The sequence below is a fragment of the Haliaeetus albicilla genome, chromosome 16, assembly GCF_947461875.1.
Source record: "Haliaeetus albicilla chromosome 16, bHalAlb1.1, whole genome shotgun sequence".
Lineage (NCBI taxonomy): Eukaryota > Metazoa > Chordata > Aves > Accipitriformes > Accipitridae > Haliaeetus > Haliaeetus albicilla.
This window is the reverse complement of record NC_091498.1, coordinates 24,878,411-24,903,891: the sequence shown is the minus strand read 5'-3', so window position 1 is coordinate 24,903,891 and position 25,481 is coordinate 24,878,411. Positions and strand designations below refer to the sequence as shown.

Sequence of the window (25,481 nt, the reverse complement as noted above, 5' to 3'; positions counted from 1 at the left end):
CATTCTGACCTCGTTAGCTTAACCTGTAGATAATAACAATTAGAGTTGATAATGTACAAATATTGTATAAAGCATAAGAAATGTTTTTAAATGCAGTTTCCAATTATGATATTTTTATGTTCATGTTAACTGCTGCATTTTGTTCTTATTGATTTGTTAAAAGGATGCACTTCATTATATTGCAAGGGACGTACTGGTAATGATTTGTGCATTTTGTCTTAGTGCAACACACTTGTTTGTTGCCAAACTTTGTATAGACCAAGACTGTTTGTGTGAGGCATGCTGTTGTGCTTGCTTACACCCGTTTTGTCTTTAAAAGAATTTTAACTTATTTTATATTATAATGTGGAATAAATAAAATAATATTTTAGGCTTATTAACCAAATAAACTGTCATATATTGACTCTGAAAGAGAATTCTGATTCTGAAATTTGTATATATTGCCTCTTCAATATTGAGCTTTTGATACAAGAATAAATAGATTGAACCCCCCAAATTCTGATAATGTGATTTTTTTAAAGTGCTTGGTATTAATCTTTGCTATTCCAGTAAGGAGTCAGTTTCTCATTCTGTTGAATTCCCAGCCATGAGTCTGGCAATGTTATTTCAAAATAATGGCTTGGGTTTCTCTCTTATCCAGCTGCTTCCAATGTTTCCTCCCCTCTCATTCTTTTTCTCTTCTGAACAGCATAGTATCTAACTCTTGTGTCCACTTGCTGTCATTCATCTAACTCTCCTATCAGCAGAAATGGGTGTCATTGATGTGTACTGCTGTTATCTCATACTATCCAATGCTTATCCATGGTGACTTTCACTTTTGCAATGTTAATCCAACCAACCCTTTGCATACCAGTTTTGTGACTTTCACCTCTTCTGTTTGCAATTTGAATTCAATTCTGTCATTCATCAAAAATGGTAGCTTCACCAGATACAGAGCAGTGCTCTGTTTGTAAAGTTTGGGTTGAAATTCTCTTGCCTGACCATTATCGAGTGTCTTTCACCACTGCTAATTTTTAAATATGAATACAGATCTTTTTTCAAATTCCAGGAGGTACTGCAGTTATAGTGTAGGTCATGAACACTGTGGCTTCCTGTTACTTTTACCGTGAGAAAAAAAAAAAAAAAAGATAATTCATACTTGGCTGGAAATCTTATTTCTAGCTGCATTACATGAAACAGATACTGCCAGGCTATAAAACTATCATAGCTACTACTACATGATTAACATGGAGAAAGGGAGAAGGATGCCATGAGATACTAAGCTAATTTTAGGTGTTAATATTCTATCACTGACTCTTACTTACTCTTAGATTTAGTCATTAGATGTAGTTCCTACAAAAGCACGAGTACTTGAATGCATGTAAGTAATTCCCTGTTAAAATCTTACTACCTGATTTACTCAAAAATTTAGGGCACATCTCTAGCTTTAAATATATCCCTTATTCAAATATAGGCGCACATCCCCTATTGAAATAAAGCAGGAATTCAAGACTTGTCTATACTTGTCAATTTAATTTAGCAAGGTGATTCCATGAGACTGTAGATAATTTCAGAGTTAAAAATCTTTACTAAATCTGATAGTTTAGAAATGTACTATGCTGTAACTGTTGGTAGTACTGACTGCAGAGTGCTTACTTTATGACTCATGATAGTAAGTCCAGAGTAGTCTAACTTTTTTAATTTTTCAGCTCTAATGGTTTCATCATTGTTCTATGTCTTGTCTTTACTTTTGAATTTTAGAACCTTATTAATGGTTTCCCTTACGGAAAAAAAATCTAAAAGGAGTATAATAAAAATTTAAAAGTCTGAAAATATTTTTCCGAAATTGTCTTGGGAGAGAAGGTCAAGATTTAACACAGCCACATCTGGTTCATCCTTTTCATATGACTTTTTACTATTTGCTGCTGAAGGTTTCTCCAAATGTTTGACAGCTTTGCATGAAATATTGGAAAGTAGGAAAGACAAAGCCATAGAAAGTGGAGAGTACTCCTTATTTCAACCCTGGAAAAAATTTAGAGCTGATCTACTTCATTTCCCTCAGTAAGAAAAAAATAGGAAGTGTACCTTTTAAACAGGCTTACTTAAAAACTGTGTAATTTTAGTGGGGAGAAGTTCCTTACACTTATCTGTGAAATACATAGTAGTAAATGAAAGCACTTTTTCATAACTTAAATAAAAATTTGGAAGAAGTAGTAGTTTTCATAGAAAATAATTTTTCTGTGTTTTGATGTATGGAATCAGGGATGTGGTGCATCTTTGGTTTTTTAAAGTGAATACCCCTTAGACACAAGGCAAAATAACCATTGTAATGTATTAAGTAATAAATGAGAAGGAATAGTACTTTTTAAACCTTTTCTAAATAATCAGCCTTTTCAATTTGTCATGTGGAAAAGTAGTTATGAGTAAATCTGCCTACATTAAGTGGTTTAGTTACCGTGTATTCCACAGTTTAGCAAGAGATTACAAATTTAGTGTAAAACCTCTGCCTCTATGCTTCGTCCTGCCCCTCCCAATGAGTTGTATTAAGTTGATTCTCACTGGGTGCTGTAAACTTCTTTTCCAAAAGAAATTCATGAGCACTGATAAGAAACGTACATAAATTGATTTAACTAGAGGTTTTCTGCTTGCTAATTTGGATTTGATTAAAATCAGTCAACCCTATCACATTTATTGCATAAAGTTAAGCAACTCGTACAAGTGTTAGGAAGATAGGGACCTTAGTGTGTGATCCCTGTGTTGATTTGCTCGACCAACAGTCAACCGGCTGTCGTCGTTTCTCATCTTGTGGTATGAGAGTTCTTAAGGTCTGTTGGTATGGTTATTGAGTTGTAATACCATTACAGTTATTGATGAAATGGTCTTTATTAACTTCCAGAGATTAGAAGCCCAGGGATTAATTCTGCAATTCTTAAAGTGCAGAAGAGACCAAACTTCATGGAGTATGAAGTAAGCGGAAATAAATAATGTAGCAATTGAATGTGCTGTAGTGTGTTCCAAATTCTTATACAAACCCTGTGGGTGAAAACAATATGTGTGGTACGCTGTATAAATAAAAATATCACTGTATAAATAAAATATATGATGGAACTCAAGTAATTTTTTGAGACACTACACTTTTAATAATGTGGTGAATGCAATAACATTAACACCTTTTTTCTGAGACAGAAAAAGTTTGCTCACTTGCTTGTTCTTTATTCTGTAGTAGGTATTAAAGGTAATAGATTAGCATAATGAAATACAATTAATTTACCTAAACCAAGGTGTTCCATGAAAAATTTCTGGTTTTTTGGATACTTATGTAACTGTGAATGGAACCTGTATCTGTGTTTCAGAGTGTGTTTGCCCAGTGATATGCTGTTCCCCACTGTACCCAAACTGATGAAGAGTAGACTCTGATGTATATTAAAAATAAGACAGTTCAATACAATTGTTTTAGAAAGGTATAGTAATGATAGTGTAATTGAAAAGGGCATGAGGTTAAGTTTGTATTAGCCTGCTTTTCTGTTTCCCTGCAGCACTAAAAATTTCACCAAGTCTCACAACAGGTAATGTTTTAAAGTGTGTTTTTCATTTGAGCTTTAGACTTCAAGGTTCATGCTTTTTCAGATTTTTCTTAGTGATTGTAAAAACTAAAACAAAAACCCTTAAAAAAAAATTTAAATTAATGCTTACACCAAGAGCCAAGAGTCCTCAAGAAATACTATGACAATGTGACTTTTAAGATAAACATCAGGGAGCGAGCAGTATCGCGTGTAAGGTATTTTTTATAGTTAACAGATGAACTAATATATTTCCATTATCAATCAGTTTATTTTTTAACATTCACAGTAACCACAAAGCATCATACGCTGTAAAGTGGTATAAATTCCAGACAGTCTTTAGTAATAGAAAGTTAGCAGATTACTTCTAGTAGAGGTATAAAACAGGAAAACTAGATTGGGCATACATCTCTAACCTTCTTCCTTTTCCCTTCCTTCTGTCAGAGTCAGGAAAATATCCTTTATTGTTTTTATAAAGTCCTATTTAGTAGTAACATGTTAGTAAAAATTATTACTATGTTCAAAAATCAAGATGAGTGCTCAGCAAAAAAGCTGGTTTTATGGCAGTATTGCTTCTTAAAAATGTTACACGTATGCAGCCAGAAAGATTTAAATATATCCTAAGTGCAGTAATATAGCTGAAAATAGTGCTCAGGTGGCAGGTATGAATGACATGAAGATAATTTGCACAGATTTTGAGAAGTGATATTGCAGGAGATATTGGGGGCTCTAACATTTTAAGAACTTATAACTGGATGCATAGAGGGAGAGAGGAACAATAGTTCAGCTTGAGTAGAAGGAGATAGGTCGAGTAGAAAACAGGCTTGTCTGTTTTCATTACGGAGCTTGTACACGGTTTCAGCTGAGATTAACCCAGAAATAAGGCTGAATGGGAAAAGAGGAGGAGATCAGAAACATACCTCATATTTCACCTCCCTGAGCACAAAACCAAACCCCTGGCTCTGTTGAGGCAGCTCGTCTGAAGGGTATGCTGGAGAGGGAGGAGAACCAGAAGCAAGAATATGGTAACCAAGAAGAAGGGAAGATACCAAAAAAAAGAGTATGGTTGATTAATGTCTGAAGTATTGATGGGAGGCCATTAGAGTACTCTCTCTAAACTTCAGCTATTAGCAGGTTGGTTGACACTTTGGGAAGGTGTCCTCTGTGGTTGGTATGTGAGCTGGCTGAACAGGGTCTAAATCAGCTGGAGAGAGGACACCTCGTTTGCCATCTCAGAGATGGAAAAGGGTATGGGCAGTTGAATCAACAGTGGATTTTTGCTACAGACAAGGATTCTTGGATTTTGATCGGCAAGCTGGAGAGTAGGAAAAGGGAGTCAATGAGAACAGGTACATGATGAAATCAGATGAAATGGGGTCACTGGGAGAAAAAAAAGGAGGCTTAGAGTAAAAGAGCAGAGGTTTGAGGATTTTCTTAGTGTAGACATAGACTACTACAGGCATCGGAATAGAGGAAGGAGCAAATAGTTTCAGAAAGCATGGAGACCAAAATGGAGAGAGTTTGGTTTTGTGGGGGTTTTTGTTATTTTTTTTTAATTAAAAGGTCCCCTACAATGTAGTTGTTACTAGCTACATGAAATTGTAGTCTTTTGAATATAAAAATTGCATATGCTACAAATATTAAATTTTCCAAATCTATAGAAAAGAGGTTAAAAGCTAAATGATAAATCTGAAGAATAATGCATTTTCTGCATTATTTAAGAAATGAACAGAACAGCCTTTTCTGCATTGATTATTATTTTTCCAAAGTACTTTTGTGACATTTGTGGTTTACTGTTTTTCACTGACTACTTCTAGTATAGTCCAAAATTATTTTTCAGTCTGGCAAAGTTTTGGCATAGTAAAGGAAAAGTGTGACTAATTTTGTGGGGGTGTTTTCTCAGCATTCTTGGCAGGAGAGAAGCCTGTATTCTTAGTGGTGTTTTGGGCAATTGGTCAGTAATGTTTTCATGTATCTGTCAGAAACTGATCTGAGAAGGTGTAGTCTTGTGGCCAATCCAAACAGATAACAATATGAGCAACAGTTTTCTGGCAGTGCTATTCAAATCTAGTTAAGTTTCAGTGATACGAAGTCTGTTATAATATTACTTGGACAGGCCTTTACATCCTTTTGGGTGTAAGCTTGTAGGAGAATGCTTACAGTATCATCCAAGTTGAGTGAAATACACAGCAGTCATATAACTCTCTTTTTAGGTATTGTAATTAACCCTACAATATTTAGGGTGGGTCCAAATTTTAAATATAGCATCTGAAATATTTTAAAATAATGAAGTATCATTTTTTTAGATAAAATATTGCTTTGAGGAGTAACTGCTGGGTGCATACCTCCAATATAATTGTTAAAATAAATAACATTGCTAAAAGGAAACCATATAAGTCTTTAATGTGATCTGACTATTTTGCCTTGTATGCTTATTAAGCATTGATTTTTCTTAAAATGACCTTTCACAAATGTGGTATACAATCAACCACCAATGTTAAAAATGCTATTAAAATTAAAATACAGCTGGAAAAGCTAAGGTTTCAGAAAAATGGACTTGAAAACAAATAATACATTTAAATAGCTCTTACAGTACAACATGACGCATGCTGACAGAACACCGAATTTCGTGCCTTCCAAATAAAGGTATAATTACTCATTACCTAATTAGCTATTTAGCATACAATGACTAAATGCAACAACCAAAAATATTTTACTTGTTTGCACCTTAGAATTTTGTCATCTTCAGTTGTGGAGATGAGGGGATTGCTAAGAGATAAACCTTTACAGATTGCAACTGCGCTTCAGCCATAACTTCAGCAAGTTGCAAGCTAGTCCTGTCTTGAATGCAGAGGTGACTTCATGTGCTTACTCATATGGTGGAACATTTGTGTACAGACTTCATACTTGTGGCTGCAGGTACATTCCTCTGTATATGGAAAAATACCTGTGAAAAAACTTAAGGTCAAAGCTTAATATTTTCCTCTTAAGTACATTCTCTTGTCATACAGGGGATTTATCCAGGTAATACCCATCAGTGCAAATGACAGATACATACATCAGTGAGCAAATAGACTCCAGTAGAAGTGGTCTTTTTAAATTTTGGATTTTATAAAGCACACGTGATAGTATTCTATTCATTCCTTTCCAAAATTAATTATAAACTAAACCAAAGGGATTCAGTTAATCAGAAATCTGCTCAAATACTTGTAGAAGAGGTGTTCTAAGTCTTAAAATCTACTGTACATTTCAGTGCCCCAACTGATGTTAGTATAAAGGGCAGAAGTTAATGCAACAGAATAAGGGATATCTTGATTTATAACACAGTTAACAGCTGATAGGTCTGATGATATTGCAACTTTCCTGTTGGTCCATCACTTATACTGAGCAATTTAAAATATCAAAAAGAGATATTATTGGAAATGAATTAAAGCTACAGGAAGATGGAGCTTTGAGGGCTCCTTTTCGGTAGACATTTGCACCAAAAAGAAGTTGGAATGCTGTGTTCAGAACCTGTAGTACAAATGGTAAAGAAAACGTGTTACCATTTTAATTATTATTGCCTTTTTAACGTGGGATTTCTTGCAGCCATGTCCTCAAATAACCATTTCTTAACTAAAATGACACCATTTTGTAGCCAGTGACCCATGACTTTACATATTTGGAAGGGCTATTGATTCACTGAACTGGAAGAAATTAAAGATGTTGAGGCGTATTTTCAAAAGTAGAATTACATGTATTATAAATTATATTTGATCATGTATATCCTATTTACCATTTTTAAAAAAAGCTAGGTACATGTAATACAGCATTCAATTTATCTGTAATAGCCTTAAATAAACATTGGTGGTTGGTGGTATTGTTTAAATTGGCTATGTGTAATATTATGAGAGCTGCTAGCACCTACAGCACCTCTTCTTGTTCTTGTGTTGTGGTCCTCTGCATGTACCTATTTCTGTTTGTGGTAGTCATTCTCTCTAGGTAAATTGTCCATAAGACCAATGATTCCATCAGCAAATTATCCAGAAAATGCCGTCGGTGCGCATGGTGACATTTGTGCCACTGGTGGTTTTGTTGCCATTTCAGTGGTCTAATTAAATTGGCAGTTTTCTCTCGTGCCCAGCATCGTTGTCTCCCTTCCTTTGGCACCTTAGCTCAGACCTTCTCCTTTTCTCTGTCCTTTTAACTGAATATCAAATGCATTATTGATTGCTCCTCTTCCACCCTCCTCACTTCCACTCCCCTCAACTTTTTTTTTTTTTTTTTTTTTTTGATTGGCAGTATCATCCAGACAAACAGAAGGCAGATGTGCCAGCAGGAGAAGTAGAGGAGCGCGTGCAGAGGTTCATCGAAATTGATCAAGCGTGGAAAATTCTAGGGAACGAAGAGACAAAAAAAGAGTATGACCTGCAGCAGCGTGGTAGGTTCCTGCCAAGGAGTGCTGTAGTGGCAGCAGCTCTGTAAATAAGCAGGATCTGGGAGTGGTAGTTAGATGGTATTTTAAAATGCTGTTTATTGCTGAACCAAATGTTTCTTTCAGTCTTGTCCTACTTTCAAATGTGGATCCATTATTTATAGCTTTTGCTACACATACATTAGCTAGTGAAAACATTGAATTACTTCCAACAAAACATTAGGTGGCATTATTCCTAATAATTTGAATGAATATGAAATTTATACTAATTATAGACCTTAGCCCTTTTTATCTTAAGGCAGCTTCATTAAGCATTCTTAATTTCAAGTCTTATACTACATTTTGTTGCAGTATCTTAGATATAGGTATTAATCCATTTATACCTAGTGTTCAATGTGTACGGGCTTATAAGCACTTCAGAATCATTAAGACACATTCTTTTTGCTTGTGTGTATGTTATGGTAGCTTTCATAATTCAGCTGTAGTCTAAACTAGTCTTTTTAAAGCAGGTTTATAAATAATATTCCGATATAACACATTAACTAGGCAGCTCTAGCATGCATTTCTTTTTATACCTCTCAGAAAATAGCTTCTTAAAACAGTGACAGGCTGTTGTGAGAAAGAAAGGGGGGAAATGTAGGTCAGGTCTGTCACACATGGGCTACCATTACATGAAGTGATAGGCTGTCTTTCTGCTCTGGCCTCAGGATAGGAGTCCCTCAGCCTTCCATTAGAACCTTCAATAAATGTATATCCACCCTACATGTTAATGGGGGGAGTCAATAATAGTGTATTGCCTGTGGGGAAAACACTCAGTCGCACTCTGCAGTAACACACTCTGGTCCAGCATTGATGTGTAGCCACCACCACTTTTGAATGTGTCTGATAAAAGCCCACTGTCTCTGCAGCTTGTTATTGAATTCTCTTCCATTGTACATTGGCACACCATCAGACCTTTCTCTCTTGTGCTGATTTTTAACTCCCCTGCCACTGCAGATACCAGAACTTTGAGAGACAAAGGCTTAGTCATTCTGGCAGATATGCATCACTGCAGGATAAAAAGAGTGATATATAATTGTATATACCCAGTATGAATTCTCTAGTTAAATAATCTTGTATTTCAGACTTTGTGTGGGTTTGGGGAAAGAGGGTAGAGGGGTGAAAACAGCATTGTTGAATAAATATTTTAAAAGAATGAAGAAAAAATTGATCTTGTGCTAATTTGTTATGTAAACAGTATTAAGATCAAACTTAAATAAATTTTTCATCTCAAACTTATTTTTTAAATGCCTGAACGTGATGCCAGAACAGGAATTTCTGCTATCCAGTGCTCTCATCCTGTTGTACTCTTAGCATTGTAGTGTTGGCTGTGTCTTCCATTTTCACAAATTGTATATGTACAGGAAAAAAGAAATATTAGAGATTAAGTTAGAAGTCTCTTGTGTATCTAGTGAGTTTTACCTAAAGCTTAAATATAGGTTATGAAGTTCCATTTTGCTTGGGTCAGGTTAATCCACTGAAGTTGTGAACTACATCAAGATTTAATAAGTTACTTTGTTTTCCCATGGAATTTAAGGACATCGCTATAAATTAGTTTTGACAAAACTTACTCTACAGTATTTTAAAGGTTATCTGTATTTCCTGAGATTCTTCTGCATCCAGATGAGTCCTTTGAAAAGCCATCTCAAGATTCTGTAAAAAAGATGTAGTAAATAAAGAAAACAAATTGTACATTTATTCACAAAGGCATTTGGTAATGGTATGGTAATGGGATAGATATGTTTTGATATAGAGGGTGCCATTCATAGAGGACCCACTGTTTCAAACTAAGCTGCATGTAACATACGTGTGCGGTGTTGCTGCATTCTTTGCAGCATGTTCCCTGGCAGCAAAATGATGGTGAAATAAATTCTAGTTCTTTGAATGCCTGTCAAGCTGCTTCTGAAGTCATGATTCTAGACAAATTCGTAGACACTGCTGTAAAAGCTCATAGAAACAAAGGAATTGAGACAGCAGCTAAGGGGAATAGCGATGAGAGAGATAATACAGCAAGTTAGTAAGACTGCAAAGCCTAGGAAGCAGAACCTGAAGGATGCCAGTGTGCACGTGTGTGTGGCTGCCAGTCAGCAGGCAGTCAGTCCTCTGCACTGTAGTCTTTTTCCCATTTCGCAGATTGTGTATTTGTATGTACCTTCTAGGGTTATACTAACTAAATCTTAATTACTTGGCTCAGAAATTCAGTGGCCAGACAAGTTCTAAGAAGCTGAAAGTCCATGGGGCTCTGTGGTTTTAATTTTCTTTTTGTTTGGATTGTTGAGAATAACAAGTGAATGTGCTTTCATATCTTAATACTGCTTTGCTTTGAAGGTATCACAATGATCTCCTACTAATTTTTTTGTGCCTTCAGGCCATAGTATTAAAGAGGAGAGGACAAACCTCAAACCGTTAAAGGTTTTGCTCAAATACTTATCCAAGCCATTCTGGTCTGGGAATCTTACAAGAACTGCCCTTTTGTATGTTTTGTGAAAATTTTTCCAATTCATTGTTTTGTCATATCTTTAATGACATATAAGAATCCCCTTTTATAATTGTGAATCTTTTGCTTCTAATCCCTGTGAAAAATTTGGGGGATGGAAAAAAGCTGCATAACAATTTACCTATTAAGAATGGACTTTTTTTTCCTCAACAGATTTTCTTCTTGGAGATTTTTCCATTCTTTGTTCAGTATCCCATTCAGAAAAGATGAATATGCAGTTAAAATCAAGTATGACAGTAACAATTACCAAAAGTTTTTCAGTGAGTTTAGCTTGGAAAAAACCTGGTTTAAGGTTTTCATATTAGAAGAACCCTGGAAGTTCATGCTTCTGTGTCACAGTTTGGAAGAATAAAAAACTTTTCACAGAATCAGAGAATCATATAGGTTGGAAGGGACCTTCACAGGTCTAGATCAATCTCCTGCTCAAAGCAAGTCCACATAGGTCAGTTACTCAGACTTTCTCCAGCCTAGTTTTTAATATCTCCAAGGATGGAGATGCTAGGGCTGCTCTGGGCAGCCTGTTCCTGTGTTTGAACACCCTCAAAAACAAATAAACCAAAAAACCAAACCCCAACCAAACAAAACATGTTTTCCTTCTATTGAGTTGGATATATGGACTCTTTTGGCAACTTTTGCCTTTCACTTTTCATCCTTCCACTGCACACCTCTGAGAAGTCTTCTCTACACCCTCCTATTAGGTAGCTGTAGCCAGTGAGATGCCTGCATTCTTTTGGCCTCTCCTTGTATGATATGTCCCAAGCCCTAACCATGCTGGCAGTCCACTGGACTTGCTCCTGTAGGTCAGGGCTTTGTACTGGGGAGACCAAAACTGGACACAGGACTTCAGATGCAATCTCGTTAAGTGCTGAGTAGAGAGGAAAGAAATCACTTCCTTGACCTGCGGGCTACATTCTTGCTAAGAGAGCCCAGTATGGGGTTGGCCTTTGCCACACGAGTGCCCTGCTGGCTCGTGTTGAACCTGTTGTCCTCGAGGACCTTCACATCCTTTTCTGGAAAACTGCTTTCCAGCTAGTTGTCTCCCAGCCTGTACTGGTGTATTCCATCCCAAAAGCAGGACTTAATCTTTGTTGAACCCTTTGATGTCTCTGTCAGTCCATTTCTATATCCTATCAAAGAGCCCTTTGAGTAGCAGCCCTGCAAATTTTATGGATTTTTGTTGACTTAAATGCAAAGGAACTGTGTATCTAAACAATCATGTAATTAAGATAATTAATTTTACTAATTCATTTTAAATTTTAATTATTAATGATTGAAAAATTAACAGAAAGGTCACAGTTAAAATTAAATCAATAAACTGGTGACTTTGATTAATTCCTGACACTAAATGTAGCAAATAATTCAAACCTAGTAATGGGATTGACACTAAAACCAATTGCTTTGAATATATTTTTAGGGCAGAGGGTGGAGAAATTTAAGAATCTAGGTTTTTTTCCATGTATGGCTCCAGTGAGGTTCTATCCAGGATAATATGTTTTTATGTGATGATGGACACAGGTGTCCTTAAAGCCCAAGTCTTTATAGGGTGGGGGATGTAATCACCAGTAGGCGTTTTCACATCTTGGCACATACCTCCTTTTGATTTTCAGTTTTTAAATTACATTTTTAGAAAAATATTGCAGACTCAATTGTCATACATGAATATATATTCCAGCATCATTTGTGCTTTGTTCTTGCTTCGTTTCTTAAACATAAGGAATTATAGGTCCTCAGTTAAGTTTCTACTGCAGGTTTAGAAAGGAAGTCTTATACAGGTGAGGTCATAAATTAGGAAAACAAAAAATGAAGCTAAATAGAAGGCAGCTCCTTTTCCCACTGTTCCTTTCCCAGTCCTCTCCTAGTACAGTAAACTGAAAAGACTGTTCTGGAGATGATCACTTTCCCATTCCCTCCTGCTCCAGCAATAAAGTGATGATACTGTATTAGACATCAAGACACCTTACATAATTTGGTAAATAGGATGCCAGAAGAGTAACCTTACAAATCCACTACAAGAATAAGCAGGAGAAGCAAGACAAAAGCGTACAAAAATGCTCTTAAGAGCTAGCAGAAATGGCAATTGAACACCTTGACTACCTTATTACAAGAAAGGAAAAAAATTAATGCAGTGTATTTTAGTTGTTCCTTGTTAAGAAAATTCCTTCTTAAAAAAAATACTTCTAGACCAAAATAAAGCTTTTAACATGGCCATTACTTAAGGCTTTTCAGTATGCCAGGCTGTACTCTTTTAAGTGACAGAAGTGTATATTCCTTCTCTAGCCATGGATTTTATGGTTAACAGACCCTCAGCTAGTGCTGGAACACAAGCCTTTTATCATAGCGCTTTGGAGTTAATACTAATCTGCACTGGCTACAAGTGAAGCAGTATTTTTTTGTATTTTTTTTTAACATAGCTTTTTGTCATGAAAATTCTTAATACATGACTTTTTTATACTTTCAGATTAAAGTAAGCGTGGTTATTTTGAATTAATGCAAGAGACTCAAACTTAAGTAATTGTTTAAAAACTAAACAGCCTATTAGAAAAAATTAACTTGTGAAAACATCCAGGTTTTGAGTACTGTGATGATTTTGATACTGAGTAGATACTATGAACAGCATTTGGTTGACAATACGTATCTTGAACTTTTTAAATTATGTGTTTGGTTTTAAAAAAAAAATCAATCCTAAGAATATATGACTGATAAAGAACTAGAAAAATCTTTTAAGTGTTATGACTATTTTTACTATTATCATAAACTGTTAAAAGGGTTAAATTTCCATTTACTGCTTGCAACCCTTTCCCTAAAACTCAGCCTTAAATAGCCCAAGAAATATTTATTGTATCCTCAAGTGAAACTTAAATACCTTTCCTCTTTTACAATTTCTGAATGACCCAGCAAGGGCTCTAGTAAAGCTTTACTGAACCAAGCTGCTAATAGTTATTTAATGTTGTTCTGTAGCCTGAAAGAATCTCAGTAGATTTTTCCTTTTAATCTCTTTGAATTGCAGGCTCATAAACCTCTCTGATGAGCCTGCCAGTGTTTTCTTAGATCCTGCAGTTGAGACAATAGAGCTGCAGAATCCTTTCACCTCTTGTTGTCTGACAAATCCAATAGATGGCAAAGCCAGGCAGGCTGTACTTCTTGTGAATTAAAATGTGGTTTTCGAGTTATGGTAGTTGATCAGGTCTTCACAATTTTCCCTGTATGTTCAGGAACATGTTTGAGAAAGTACAACTCAGTACACAGAGTTCTACAGCTTGAGCAGACATCGCACGTAAGTAAGCCTACCGCCTAACTCAGGACTGGTAACAATACCAGTCTTATATAACCTTCTCTGGCAAGGGAGTGAAAATCAGACACCAGTTTATTTCAGAGAACCACTAACGAGGGACCCATGGTTGTAATAATAATGATGTAGATCAAATACGAACACACAAAATATGAGTCAGTAACACACTCTGTGAAAAGTGTTAAGTTTGTAGTTCTGCTTGTAAGCTCCCCAAACTCATACTGGGCTGTGCCTCTGTTTTTAAGTAAGTGCCTAAGTCTGTTTCTGCTGTCTTAAGGTATGTTAGATTGGGTAGTGTATTTAATAGAACTAGAAAATAAAAAAGTTTTGTTCAACTCTGGAAAATAAGTTTCTCCTGCTTGAATCAGATAAGCAAATAAATGCAGCATACGAAACTGACAAGAGCAGTTACTGGATTATGTGCTAATTTTGGAGATTTACTCAAGTCAAGTACTAATTGAAAATTTACATCTTTTAGGATAACCAGTAAGACACTTTCAGACTCAACCATCGGTCTAGGAATAACGATCTCAGTTCAGGCTGAGAATTGTACAAGTGATTAATTTTGCCTGTTGATTTTTTTTTTTAAATTTTTGTATTTTATTTTCAAAATTACAGTTGTATTAATGAATTAGAAAAGCTTGGTTGAAATTCTGTTCCCTGGCTTCATATTGTACTATGTTTGGAATAGAAGAGAGGGTAGAGTTTTCCTCAACCTTCCTCTTCATTCTTTCTTCATTACTCCATCTTCATTACCTTAACGGTTGGACTTGATCTTAAAAGTCTTTTCCAACCTAAATGATTCTATGATTCGTGAGTAATTCTACTTCAAGAAGTATGGTAACCTTGTGAATTTGCATCTCACTAGTTTGTTTTCATGGTGGCATATGGTCCATCTGCCCTTCTTGTATTTTCTACCAGCAAGACATGACCCAGACCTCCACCTCCAATCCTATAAAACTTGTTCTGAGTGAAATCCTGCTTCATGAATTCCAAATAGGAAAGCCTGGTTTCCTTTTTAACTCAATTTTTTGCTACCTATAAATGAAGCTTAGGAAAATCTGTTCTTTCTACAACTTAAGAGACCATTTTCCTTTGTGAATTTTTCTTCCCAGTATTAAAAAAAAAAACAAAACCGGTTTAATTACGAAGCGCTTGCCTTTTTTTATACTGTTCTCACAGTTATAGTATTGTTTTCTTTTACCACACGGGAGAGAAGAACCTTGAAGGTAGGTGGGTAGACAGACTTCATTTTGATCTCAGCTTTTTGTTTTGGGGTTGTTTTTTGGTGTGTTTTTTTTTCCTTCCTCAAAAAAGAGGAGGAGGAATCTTTACTTCAGACAAGGCCTGCTGGAAGAAAGGCCTCTGACTGGTTTTGTGGGTGCTTTCAGGACATTCACCATTCCTGTTCTCGTATTTTGTAGCTAGAAGGCTGTACCAGGCTAACTCCAAGTAACATTAGAGTAATTTGGCACGAGTTAAGACCATCTGACCTTTTATTTTATTTTGGACATTTCATGCAGTTAACTAATGTTCTGATCCAGTGTTAAGAAAGATGTTTTAGTTATACAGAATAACAACATTACCCATAGCTCTTGTTTATGTAGTTGAGAGCATGCACAACAGTGAGAACAACTGATTGATAGGTATATCTTCCAGTTTTCTTTCATCATTACACTCCTGATTTTTCCCCCCCCCTTTCTTTTGACAGCAGTAAAGTATTAGGTGTGAGTGGGTTAATTTTCTTTTCATTCTGACCTTTTCATTACAGAATAGGTGGTCAGCAAAGGTAACATCAAAGAGGCTGTATTGATTCTGTCGTTATTTTCAGTGTGTCTGATTTCTTTTAATCTCCTTCATTAAAACTAATTTAGATGAGGCTCATTCTCAAGGATATATAATGCACATTTCAGTTAAAATTGGAACAGTCGTTTAGTTGCAAAATAAATACTGGGACCTAATATTTGGTGGTGTTTTTTTGTTTTTTTTAAACTGGCCTTAAATTTCCTATTTAAAAACCCGAAGTATAAGTATTAACTCTTTCCCCCCCATGCATAAGGATAGTTAAAATGCAAGGGGTTCATTTTTCATTTCCCTACTGGTACATTACATCAATACTTCTACCTATGATACTCTACTCTTAAAACTAATAAAGCCATGAAAGGAAAACAATGAAAGAAAAAAACCCAACAGGTTGGTTAGATTTTTAAGTTAATTTAGATAATTAACTATAGAGAAAGCTGTGATAAGCTATTGCTAGGATTATACTTTCATAGTAGCCTTAAACTTCTTTCCAACAACTTACACTACTTTGTTGTAAGGTAGGAATCTTACTTGGGAATAGCTTGCTTTACATAGTGGATGAGTGAAATCAGCTAGTAGGGTATTGATGTATGTCTGTTCTGAGTCACTACTTCACTGGTGATAACTTTAGAAGAGTAAGGTGGTTGCAATCAGAGGATGATGTTTGGTGATAAAGAAGGAAATACTCCATTATCTCATCAGGTAAAAGTTAGAGATGTGCAGTTTTTCTAGGGTGTTATTGGAGGAGGTAGCTGCGAAGTCCTTTATTTCTACTTTTGAGTCCAGAGCAAAAAGCAGTTACATAGAAGCTGGGAACTGTTTAGAATACCCTACAATCTAGGGATTAGGTAAGGCAATCTCGTGGGGAATTAAAATAACATAAAATAATCTGGGCCTCTGACTTTTTCAGCAAGTGCTCAATAAGTAGTTCTGGAATAAATTCTTTCACTGCCAGCTTACTTTTCATAGAAAGCCATGGACATCGCAATGCTCTAGAAAGCCTGATGTTATTAAACTATAAAACTTGCTTAAAAACTCATTGATCCAAGAGAAGGAACACCTACTTTCTCAATAACAACCCAATTTAAACCTTAAATAAGCACTAAGCTCCTGAGTCTTGCCAAATCTAAGGCATTTCTGTGTATATGCTAAAGTTCAGCTTTCAGGCATTTCTGGTTCTTTACAGCATTTGGGGAGTTGGAGCTTCCAGGTGTCAGGCAGCAGCTGGGAGGTTTTGTGTAGTAAATTGTAAGGGGTTTATGTTGTGTTGTCCGTCCACCCCCCCCCTTTATATTACCTTTTATGGCTTCACTTGTCAGTATGATTTTTGTCAACAAAGTTACAAGTTAAAGAACTTGGTGTGAACTTTGTACATCAAATATGAGTGTGCTGATAAATTGCAAAAAACAATTTGTATTGCACATTTTGCATTTGATAATTTCAATTGTATTGTACGCTTTTCGTTTCACACTGTACTCAATGTTGGAAGAATCTAGGGGATCAAATGGCAACAGATTTCACGGGTGGAGGCCAAAACCGATCTTCTGACTGGGCTGAGCCTCTTTATCATAAAAGAACACTTGGACTAGTCTTCCCCTAAAGGTGCTTCTCATTTATCTTTTGTTAGGAATATCTTTTTGCAGGAATCTTGGTGGTGTTCTCACACACAACCCTAACAGTTCCTTGGTGCTTATTGGGACGGGGTGATTTGCCACCTTCTTTCTAAAGGAGAATGGGCTGCCTAAGACACTGGGGGATCTCCGCCTGTGGAGGCAGTTAAAATCTGGCTGGACACAGTCCTGGGCAACCTGCTCTAGCTGACCCTGCTTGTGCAGGAGGGTTCAATTAGGTGATCTTGAGAGGTCTCTCCTGACCTCAACCGTTCCGTGATTTTGTGAAAAGTACAGGTAAGCAGACATTGACAATTTCAGCTTCTGGAACTGGAGTTACAGACAGACTTTTAAAAGGTATTTATAGGGAAATAAAAGTTTGCCCCTAATTTCACATAATTGTTTAGGATGCATAAAAGTCCTGGTTTCAGTAGTGTCTTAAGTAATACATGTTCACCATTTACTTCTGGCTACAGTAGGACATTTTCCAGCTTATGCAGAGATAAGGAAACTAGAAGTTTAGAGAACTGCATTTTTAACTGATAATGGGATCTAGGTATGACTCTAGTAGGGACCAGACTGACTGCTAGGTATATAGAACTGTTAATTTATCAGGAAGAAATAAGGACCTATATGTTATCAGGGTTGAACATCTGTCATGTTTTCTTTATAGAAGATAATCTGACAAAAGAATGGCCACTACATGCACAAATTTATCTTGAGGATATGTCCTGGAATGAAGGTATGAGTGCCTTACTACTTGTTCCCAGTGCTTTTCATTGTCACTGCAAATGTTTTCCATTTTTTCTGCATCTTATACCATTATAAGATTTATATTTTCCTCAGATTTAGCTATTCTGTTCTCTGTGATTACCTGAATTGTAACTTAACTTTCTGATACTTAATTTTGCATTCCTCCTTCATCTCTTCCACCCTCCCCCCAGCTTGCAGTACCACTTTTCACCTAGCTCTCTTCTTGTAATATAATATTTAGATTTCCAGATTCTTCCCAAATCTCTCATGCATCTTCTTGCTCTTTCTGTGATGGCAGAATGCAAGTGTTTTCATATAGGTGGGGGTTTTTTTCAGCTGACAGTGTGTTATTTCCCTCCTTTAAATTACTCTAGCTTTTATCATTTACTTGCTTTTTGAATGAATGGCTGATTTTTTTTTTTTTTTTTTTTTTTTTACTTTTAAGCTGTGAGGGGAAAATCCTATCTACTTTCCTTTCTTCTGTTTTATTTTTGTTTCCTGGGTTAGCAGTCTGTTTTGAAAGCATCCTTGATCTGTCATATGTATGACTAAAACCCTTTAGTTTTTTTCTTTTAATATGTCTGTTTCATTTTTTATTATTTGCTTTTTTAAAGAGACTACACTGACTCTGGCTGTTTGGCATAAGAATGCCTCATAGTCACTGAAATGTTGTAAGAGTATAGTTATTTTTTGAGCAACAAATAGTAGCACAGGTACCGATATTTACAATCCAGCAGTAGGAGGTCATTTGTTATTAAGAGCAGCTTTGTGGAGAAAATCCAAAATAAATTCTTGATTCTTCTCAAGCACTAAAGGCTTTCTTGTCTTCTTTTTTTGGCAGATGAACAATGCTATACTCTGTCATGTCGATGTGGTGGGAATTACACCGTCTTCAAGAATGAAACCAAAGATGTTTCTTTGGTTTGTTGTGACACATGTTCACTTGTTATCGAGATCCTTCAATGATTGTTTCAGTCAAGCACATTAAGCATTACAAACTTTTAAAAAGACTGGACAAACAGGGAACAGCATCTGCTAAAGAAAAGTATGTTAAAGAAAAGGGGGGCACCACAAGAACAAGTTCAGTCAGGCTTAAGAAAGGAAATGTGCCCATTTGCTGACATAGCTCTGCAGGCAGACATGAGGCTTGGGTTTTTCTTCCTTCTGCAACTAAAGAACCAGTTATTAAAAACCTCCAGAACAGAACACTAAGTTCTGTACAACTAGAATATATCTTATGATCTAAATGACATTTCTTTCCCAGAAAACAACAGAGTAGCTTCTTTCAATCTCAGCCTATATCAACTATACCTTGGGCCCTACCTCTTAGGTTAAATCCTTTTTAACAGCTCAGATGACAAAATTTAATCAGGAGGCATACATCTGAGAATGCTTTGAAGATAATGAAGAGTAAGGTGCATTAATGGGAAACAGGAACATTTTCTATTTCTATGCTAAATATTTAACTTCATTAAATCCTCACAAGGAGTTGAGCCTTGGAGAGAGGTGGCAGAGACTCACAGATTAACAGGCTGGTTGTCTTGGTACTAAGTAGCAGGTCCAGTGCCTACACACTGGACTGTAACAGTGCATCTACATTAACTTTTCAGCTTAAGAGCAGGAGCATATTTTGAATTGACTCTCATCTGAACAAACAGAGTCTTCATTCCTTAGAAGAAAACTAACCAGGAAACTGTGCTGTGATCCCTACTGGGCAAACAGCCCACTGGGCCAAACTAGAGCCCGTTTAAGGAAAACCCTACAAAACGCACGTAAGTGACTAGCAGATCCGGAACCCCACTGTTACTGTTTTCAGTTCCAATCCTAGCATGCCACACTACTTGCTAATGTAGGCATAGCCAATGTGTGGCTCTGGATGTATGACAACATAATAGTGCATTGTGCCTTTTTCATCCCTTGTTAACAGTCAATACTAACCTTGGCTTGTAGTAAAAACCAAAAGTTTCTAATAAATCCAAGCACTTACTGTGAATAGCCAGAGGAAACAAAGTAGGAGGCATATCATTTTTGTTGATGACAGCAGTGTATCTTTCCCACTTTCAAATTAGGTGCAATCTCAGAAAGAGACATTTTTGTCAAGTAATAATTGTTTTTTATTCTAAACAAAAATAATTCCATTGATTTTAGTAGAAAATATTATGAAAGCTGGCAATAGTCACTTAAATCTTTTAATCATCAAGAAATCTATGGCCATTGGGGCTTGCACGTAGAAATCCAAAGTCATTCAGAGGCCATATCTGTAAAATAAAATAGTTACAAGAGATTTTAATCACAACTCAAAGTTCAGTGTTTTCATTTGTTATTGTTCTAATTGTTTTATAAACTGCATAATTTTTTAGCTCTTTGGTTGACAGGGTATATGAACTTTTCTCACCTGTGTGTTTCTTTTGCTAGGAGTAATAAATACTATGTATCAGGAGGAATCATCATTCCATAAAGGCTGGAGACAACACTAATTTATACACAGCATGCTTTGCTATGGAGACCCTCAAAAATTACATTTTTTTTTTTTTTCAGCCTTGGAAATAAATACATTCCTAGAAAATACTTTCAAAGTTTTCTAGCTTGTAAACCTCTTAACAACTTAAAAGACAAAGTATGTATTTTTGATCCATCTAGAAGAAAGAATACCATGAGCATTACCTCCCAGTGAAAGCAGTTCTGTGAGGTGTACCTTTGTATTTTCAAGAGGGGCATTTGAACTGCAAACACCAAACCTTGGAAGAATATTCCACAGGCTTACAGGTAAGCTTATACCATGCAAATAGGTATAAAGTGGGGGGAGTGCCTGCCACCATCAGGGGCTCCTCTGAGAAGGGGACTACGATATAGAACAAGAAGCAGCACAAATCATGACCAAGTACAAGCACAAGTGTCAGAGAATGATGCTTACTAGTAAGAAAAAAATTTCTCTCCAGAAATTAACTATATAGCTGTTCATACTACTGAATGCTCCCAGGAGTACTTTCCTCTGAAGATTCACTAATTACATGTAGGCTGGTCTTGGATGCAAAAAAAGTAATAGGGAATCAAGGACATTCTCTTACACTCTGTCCTTTGTCTCCCTTGACTGCCTGTGTCTCTTTGCAACACGTTCTTTCAAAGATGACACGAGGGGATCAGCAGGAAGAAGGGAAAGAGGTGATGTTGAAGAACGAATGCCCTCTGTGGCTCTAATCCCATGAAAATCTCACAGCCCCTGCTCCAGATGAAGCGACCTGGACAGAGAAAGATGATGCACTACCTTGTTCCCAAAGCACCTGTCAGTATGGTGTTTATCTTGCTCATTTTTTCTTAAAATTTGGTCTTAAAGAAGGTATGCAGTCACCTTCCAAGAACAGCAACTTACTCTTTAACTAAGTGTATGGAACAGCCACAGCACAGAAGGAGCCTTTGCTGCTTTCTGTGCGGAGTGAAAAAGTAATTTTCTCAGTTTAAAAGCGAAAGCATAGTGCCAAGGTTCAATGTTTCAATCCCCACGACTTGTCCCCAGCACTAAAGGCAATGACAGAAGAGGCAGAGGCAGTTAAGGACAGGCACAGCAAGACGTACCATCAGCTTACTCCTAGAGTGGGACTGTGCGCTGCTAGAAGCGCCCCAGACTTGCCTCTGTCAGGCCCCTTGCAGCACTGTGCTAAGCTGCCATCAGTTGGATCGTGCCTGGGCCCTCAGGAAGACGGAAGGATGAGTCATTCTCGGGACCTCAAGTTCTGGGGAGCTGAAAAAGGCTCAAAGCTCTCTTGTGCAAGTATCTTCAAAAATACATGTCTTTTTTGGCATGTGCAGTTAGGGAAGAGAATGAGGAACATGTGCTGATACAGAGAAATACACAGAGGTAACGTCTTGTCTCTACGCGCGTATTAGCCAGTGAGCTATTTTAAGTTCCGCACAGATATACAGAGCTACAAACCAACAACAGAAGGGTATTTGTGATCTTGGTTAGCAGCAAAGCTACAGCATTCGAGGCTCTCCAGAGGGCCTGTGCTGGCTGCAGGCTGGGTGTCAAGTCTTTGTTTGGCCTCAAAGGCAAACAGGAGTAGAAGGGAATAGGAATATCCCATATTACAAATCTAAGCTGATCTGAGTGAAGGCCCAGAGAAGGAAGATTCTTAGGCCATTCACTACAGCACAAATCTTGTTTCAGGCAAATCAAATCGCACCTATTGCAACTTGACTTTCTCTCCGTGAAAGTAATCAAATTTGTTTTAACTATTGTTTTGACAATTTAGTTTCAAATTCGTCACAGTGATCTTAGTGGTAAAGTTAGAATGAAAATGATGTTTTATCTAGTCTGCGTGCAGGAGAGAATGTGAGAAAGGAGGAGATGGAACAAGCCTTCTCTGTGAAACAAAGACATGCCACTGTGTGTAGTAATTCCCAAGTCTTTTAAAGTTATGACAGAAGTTGACTGTGACTTGTTCGTTCAAACTGGCTAGTCCAATTAGCAGCTATTTCCCCTTGCCCTCTTTGGTTTGGCCTACATAGATTTGATCTGATGGATGGGGGATAAATGGGGCTAACTAGCTCTTTTGAAGATACACTACAGGTCTATTTTTGACATGGAGCCTAAGTCCAGGGAATGCAGAGGATATCCTACCTAGGACAGGATGAAGCATCAGTTCTGTCAGAGTGGGATTCCCTAGGCTTTTCCTGAGTTTGCAGCTACTTTGATTTCAGCAGCCTTTTTACGGAATGAACTTGTCTCTCAGACTGGTAGTAGATAACGGTGGCAGGGAGGAAAAGGGGCAAATATAATCGAATATCATTATTTCTGTAAGGGTTAAAAACTGGTGCACGAACATTGACTGAGAATCTTGGGTCTAAACTTCACAAATAAGTTACAGAGAGAATTAACATTTATGTTTTGCCAAGAATAGGTTGCCTAAGCAAACTCGGTACAAGCTTGCTCTCTTGTGTTGAAATCCATTACTTCCTAATTAGATTTGTTTTGCATCTATTACTAAAAATGTAACTTAGCATTCAAAGGCACGGTTACATCTGCTGCTCCAAAATCCACTTTAAGATAAAGCTACATAAGCTTCCATTCTCAAGGCAGTAAAATACTATCTTTTTAAACAGACAATATTCTGGAGTCCTAAAGTACTTCTTCAATATGTAATATCTGTGTGTAAAGTTTCATTAATTTTACAGTTTAATGCTTGCTATATTTAGGGTTCAGTCCTGTCAGTCACTTCATTAAAGTCTCTCAAACATCTTCCTATTTGGGGTACAAGCTGGACACAAATTTATTGCCGTGGAGAGATACTGTGAATAATTATGGCTGTCCACATAGGTTCTTAATATATACGTTATTTGCTAACAGCCCCCTTAAAGTAGTAAACACAGGTTTTTTTATACTAGTACATCAGTTGGAGAATATTTTTTTTCAGTCAGGTTATTAATACCATATTCTTATTAAGAGGGCTGTCAGCATATTAGCATCATTTGTATTTTAGCAGTTAATAATCCAAGCTAAAACTTGGGTCATAAAAATAGCACTATTTAGAATCAGCATTTTTTCCTCTGGTGTACACAGTAAGGCAAACAATAGAAGGAACAGAGAGAACTTCATAAAAACTAGGGAAGAACTCAAAGCAAATGCTATCCAGAAAAAACAGAGGTCAGACAAAACTTGATGGTGGGGCTGAGGGGGACATGTTATTTGAGGTTTAGTAAGCAGATAGTGATTATGGTCAATAGCAGCAAGGTTTTTTGAAAAGTCTTAAGTTGTGTTCATAAAAACTGTAAAATGATTATATAAAACTTTGTTAAATTGGAAAGATCTAATCTTCCCTGTGCATGTAATACAGCTGTGCTAAATTATGTTTTTGTGGATGTGTTGCAATATATGGAAAACAGTTTTCAAAACATTTTTTAATTGTTCTGAATGGCACCATTTTAAATCTAGCTTTCTAAAAGCTGGTGCATAAGTCTGCAATACATACTCCCTTGTTTCTTAGATTAAACTTTTTATGGAAAAGAAATTGTGTTAGTTTCTTCTTTTTGGTAAATGAGTAAATGAATAATGCAGGTAATATGAAAAAGTAATTTAGTGTGAAATAAAGCTGTAGAATTGTTGAAACAGAAGGAGAAGGAACCATGGACATGGAGGTTTATACAATATTAATTCAAGGCATTTTTTTAAAATAAAAATGTGGCAGACAATTATGGTAGCACAGATTTGACTTTACTGTTAAGGCTTTTTCACAGACTTAGTCTAAAAATCAACAAGGCCAGTCTACATGTCTAAAGTATGTATGCAAGTCTTAGAAAGATAACCTTTTCCTCCATTTTGTTTTTTGAACTATGGAACTACACTTCTCAAATTCCAACAATGAAATATGCAGCTGTCCTTTTCTACCGCTTTGCAGAGGCAAGAGTCAAGGATAGAATATATATCTGTGCAGCAAGGTGTATGTGTGTGCGCCTGTGTATGTTTGTGTTTTTATCAAGTTTGGATTTACTTGCAACATAACTCATTCAGTTTTCAGAGGCAGTGACTGCTCAAAAAGTACTGCTCAAAAAACGAGTCCTCCCTCAAAAAAAACCCCACCATTGCTGAATTATCCTTTTATAGCAAGTGGCTGGTGTGTTCAAGCTCTCCTTTATGTTTGCTTTGGCCAGACAGTTAAGGAGGCAAGTTTTAATACCTAACACCAGGCATTAAAAATGTATTAATGCAACTATTTTTAGATACTGTAAATGTATATACCTTAAAACAAATGCGTCCTCTTATCAGTCCATAAGGAACAGGTCCATAGCACCTGGAATCTGTAGAATTCCTGAGATTATCACCTTCTAACCAAACATGTCCTTTAGGCACCTATGATTAAGCAAGATTGAAATGTAAAAAGAAAATAGAATAGAATGGTATTAAGCATGGTTTGCCTTACAATATAGTCTCTGATTTCTGTGTTCCGTATTTCATGACTGTATAATGAACTAATTTTTTATTGAATCTAGTAAGACACAGTGCCAGATTTGGAGGGATGAGAAGGAGTGCTCCAAAGTATCTGTTCTATCATGTGCTCAAAAACCAATGGTTTGCAACAAAAAATCCAAAATGAAGATGTAAGAGGTTAGACCAATGTGACAGGGTCATTAATTTAATAGACTTCAAAAGAGGTCATTAGGATGTTGACTGAAAATCTGCCCTCCTGTCGCAGTAACAGCATGAACAGGGCAGCCACACACTCATCAACATCCTGGGGCCAGCACCAAGGCTAGACCTGTTAGTAGATTCATGATGAACTAACTGGTAATTGATTGTGACATCAATTACGAATAATCTCATCATTTTATCGGAGTAGGCTTGTCAAAGTTCTAATTAAGATCACAGTTCATTCTATGTGCAGGCAGAATCCACAACACATTATATTGCAGTAATGATGATCACAAAACAGCAAATCCCTTTTTATAATTTGAAAATTAATGATGGTGACCTTATACTATATGACAAAGACCTTTCATTGCCTATATATATTATGCATTAACTATATTACATACCATAGATTCA

General features: G+C 36.5%; 2 protein-coding genes across 7 annotated transcripts in view; one reads left to right on the top strand and one right to left on the bottom strand.

Annotated features, from left to right (window-relative positions):
* Positions 1 to 23,949, top strand: part of DNAJC24 (DnaJ heat shock protein family (Hsp40) member C24) — a 43,885-nt gene extending 19,936 nt beyond the window's left edge. For 2 of the 5 annotated variants that reach the window (XM_069804011.1, XM_069804010.1), the window contains exons 3-5: positions 7,821 to 7,959; positions 17,865 to 17,933; positions 18,786 to 20,240. In XM_069804011.1, the coding sequence (XP_069660112.1) occupies positions 7,821 to 7,959; positions 17,865 to 17,933; positions 18,786 to 18,910 (333 nt within the window). In that variant the 3' untranslated portion in view covers positions 18,911 to 20,240. Of the gene's footprint in view, positions 1 to 6,322; positions 6,459 to 7,820; positions 7,960 to 17,864; positions 17,934 to 18,785; positions 20,241 to 20,359 lie in introns of those variants that run through there. The other 3 variants (XR_011328178.1, XR_011328177.1, XM_069804012.1) reach the window with 3 other exon arrangements.
* Positions 5,918 to 25,481, bottom strand: part of IMMP1L (inner mitochondrial membrane peptidase subunit 1) — a 51,848-nt gene continuing 32,284 nt past the window's right edge. The window contains exons 5-7 of one of the 2 annotated variants that reach the window (XM_069804007.1): positions 24,678 to 24,788; positions 9,564 to 9,645; positions 5,918 to 6,486 (exon numbers count right to left, since the gene is read on the bottom strand). In XM_069804007.1, coding sequence (XP_069660108.1) covers positions 9,565 to 9,645; positions 24,678 to 24,788 — 192 coding nt within the window. In that variant the 3' untranslated portion in view covers positions 5,918 to 6,486; position 9,564. Of the gene's footprint in view, positions 6,487 to 9,563; positions 9,646 to 20,117; positions 20,203 to 24,677; positions 24,789 to 25,481 lie in introns of those variants that run through there. The other variant, XM_069804009.1, reaches the window with a different exon arrangement.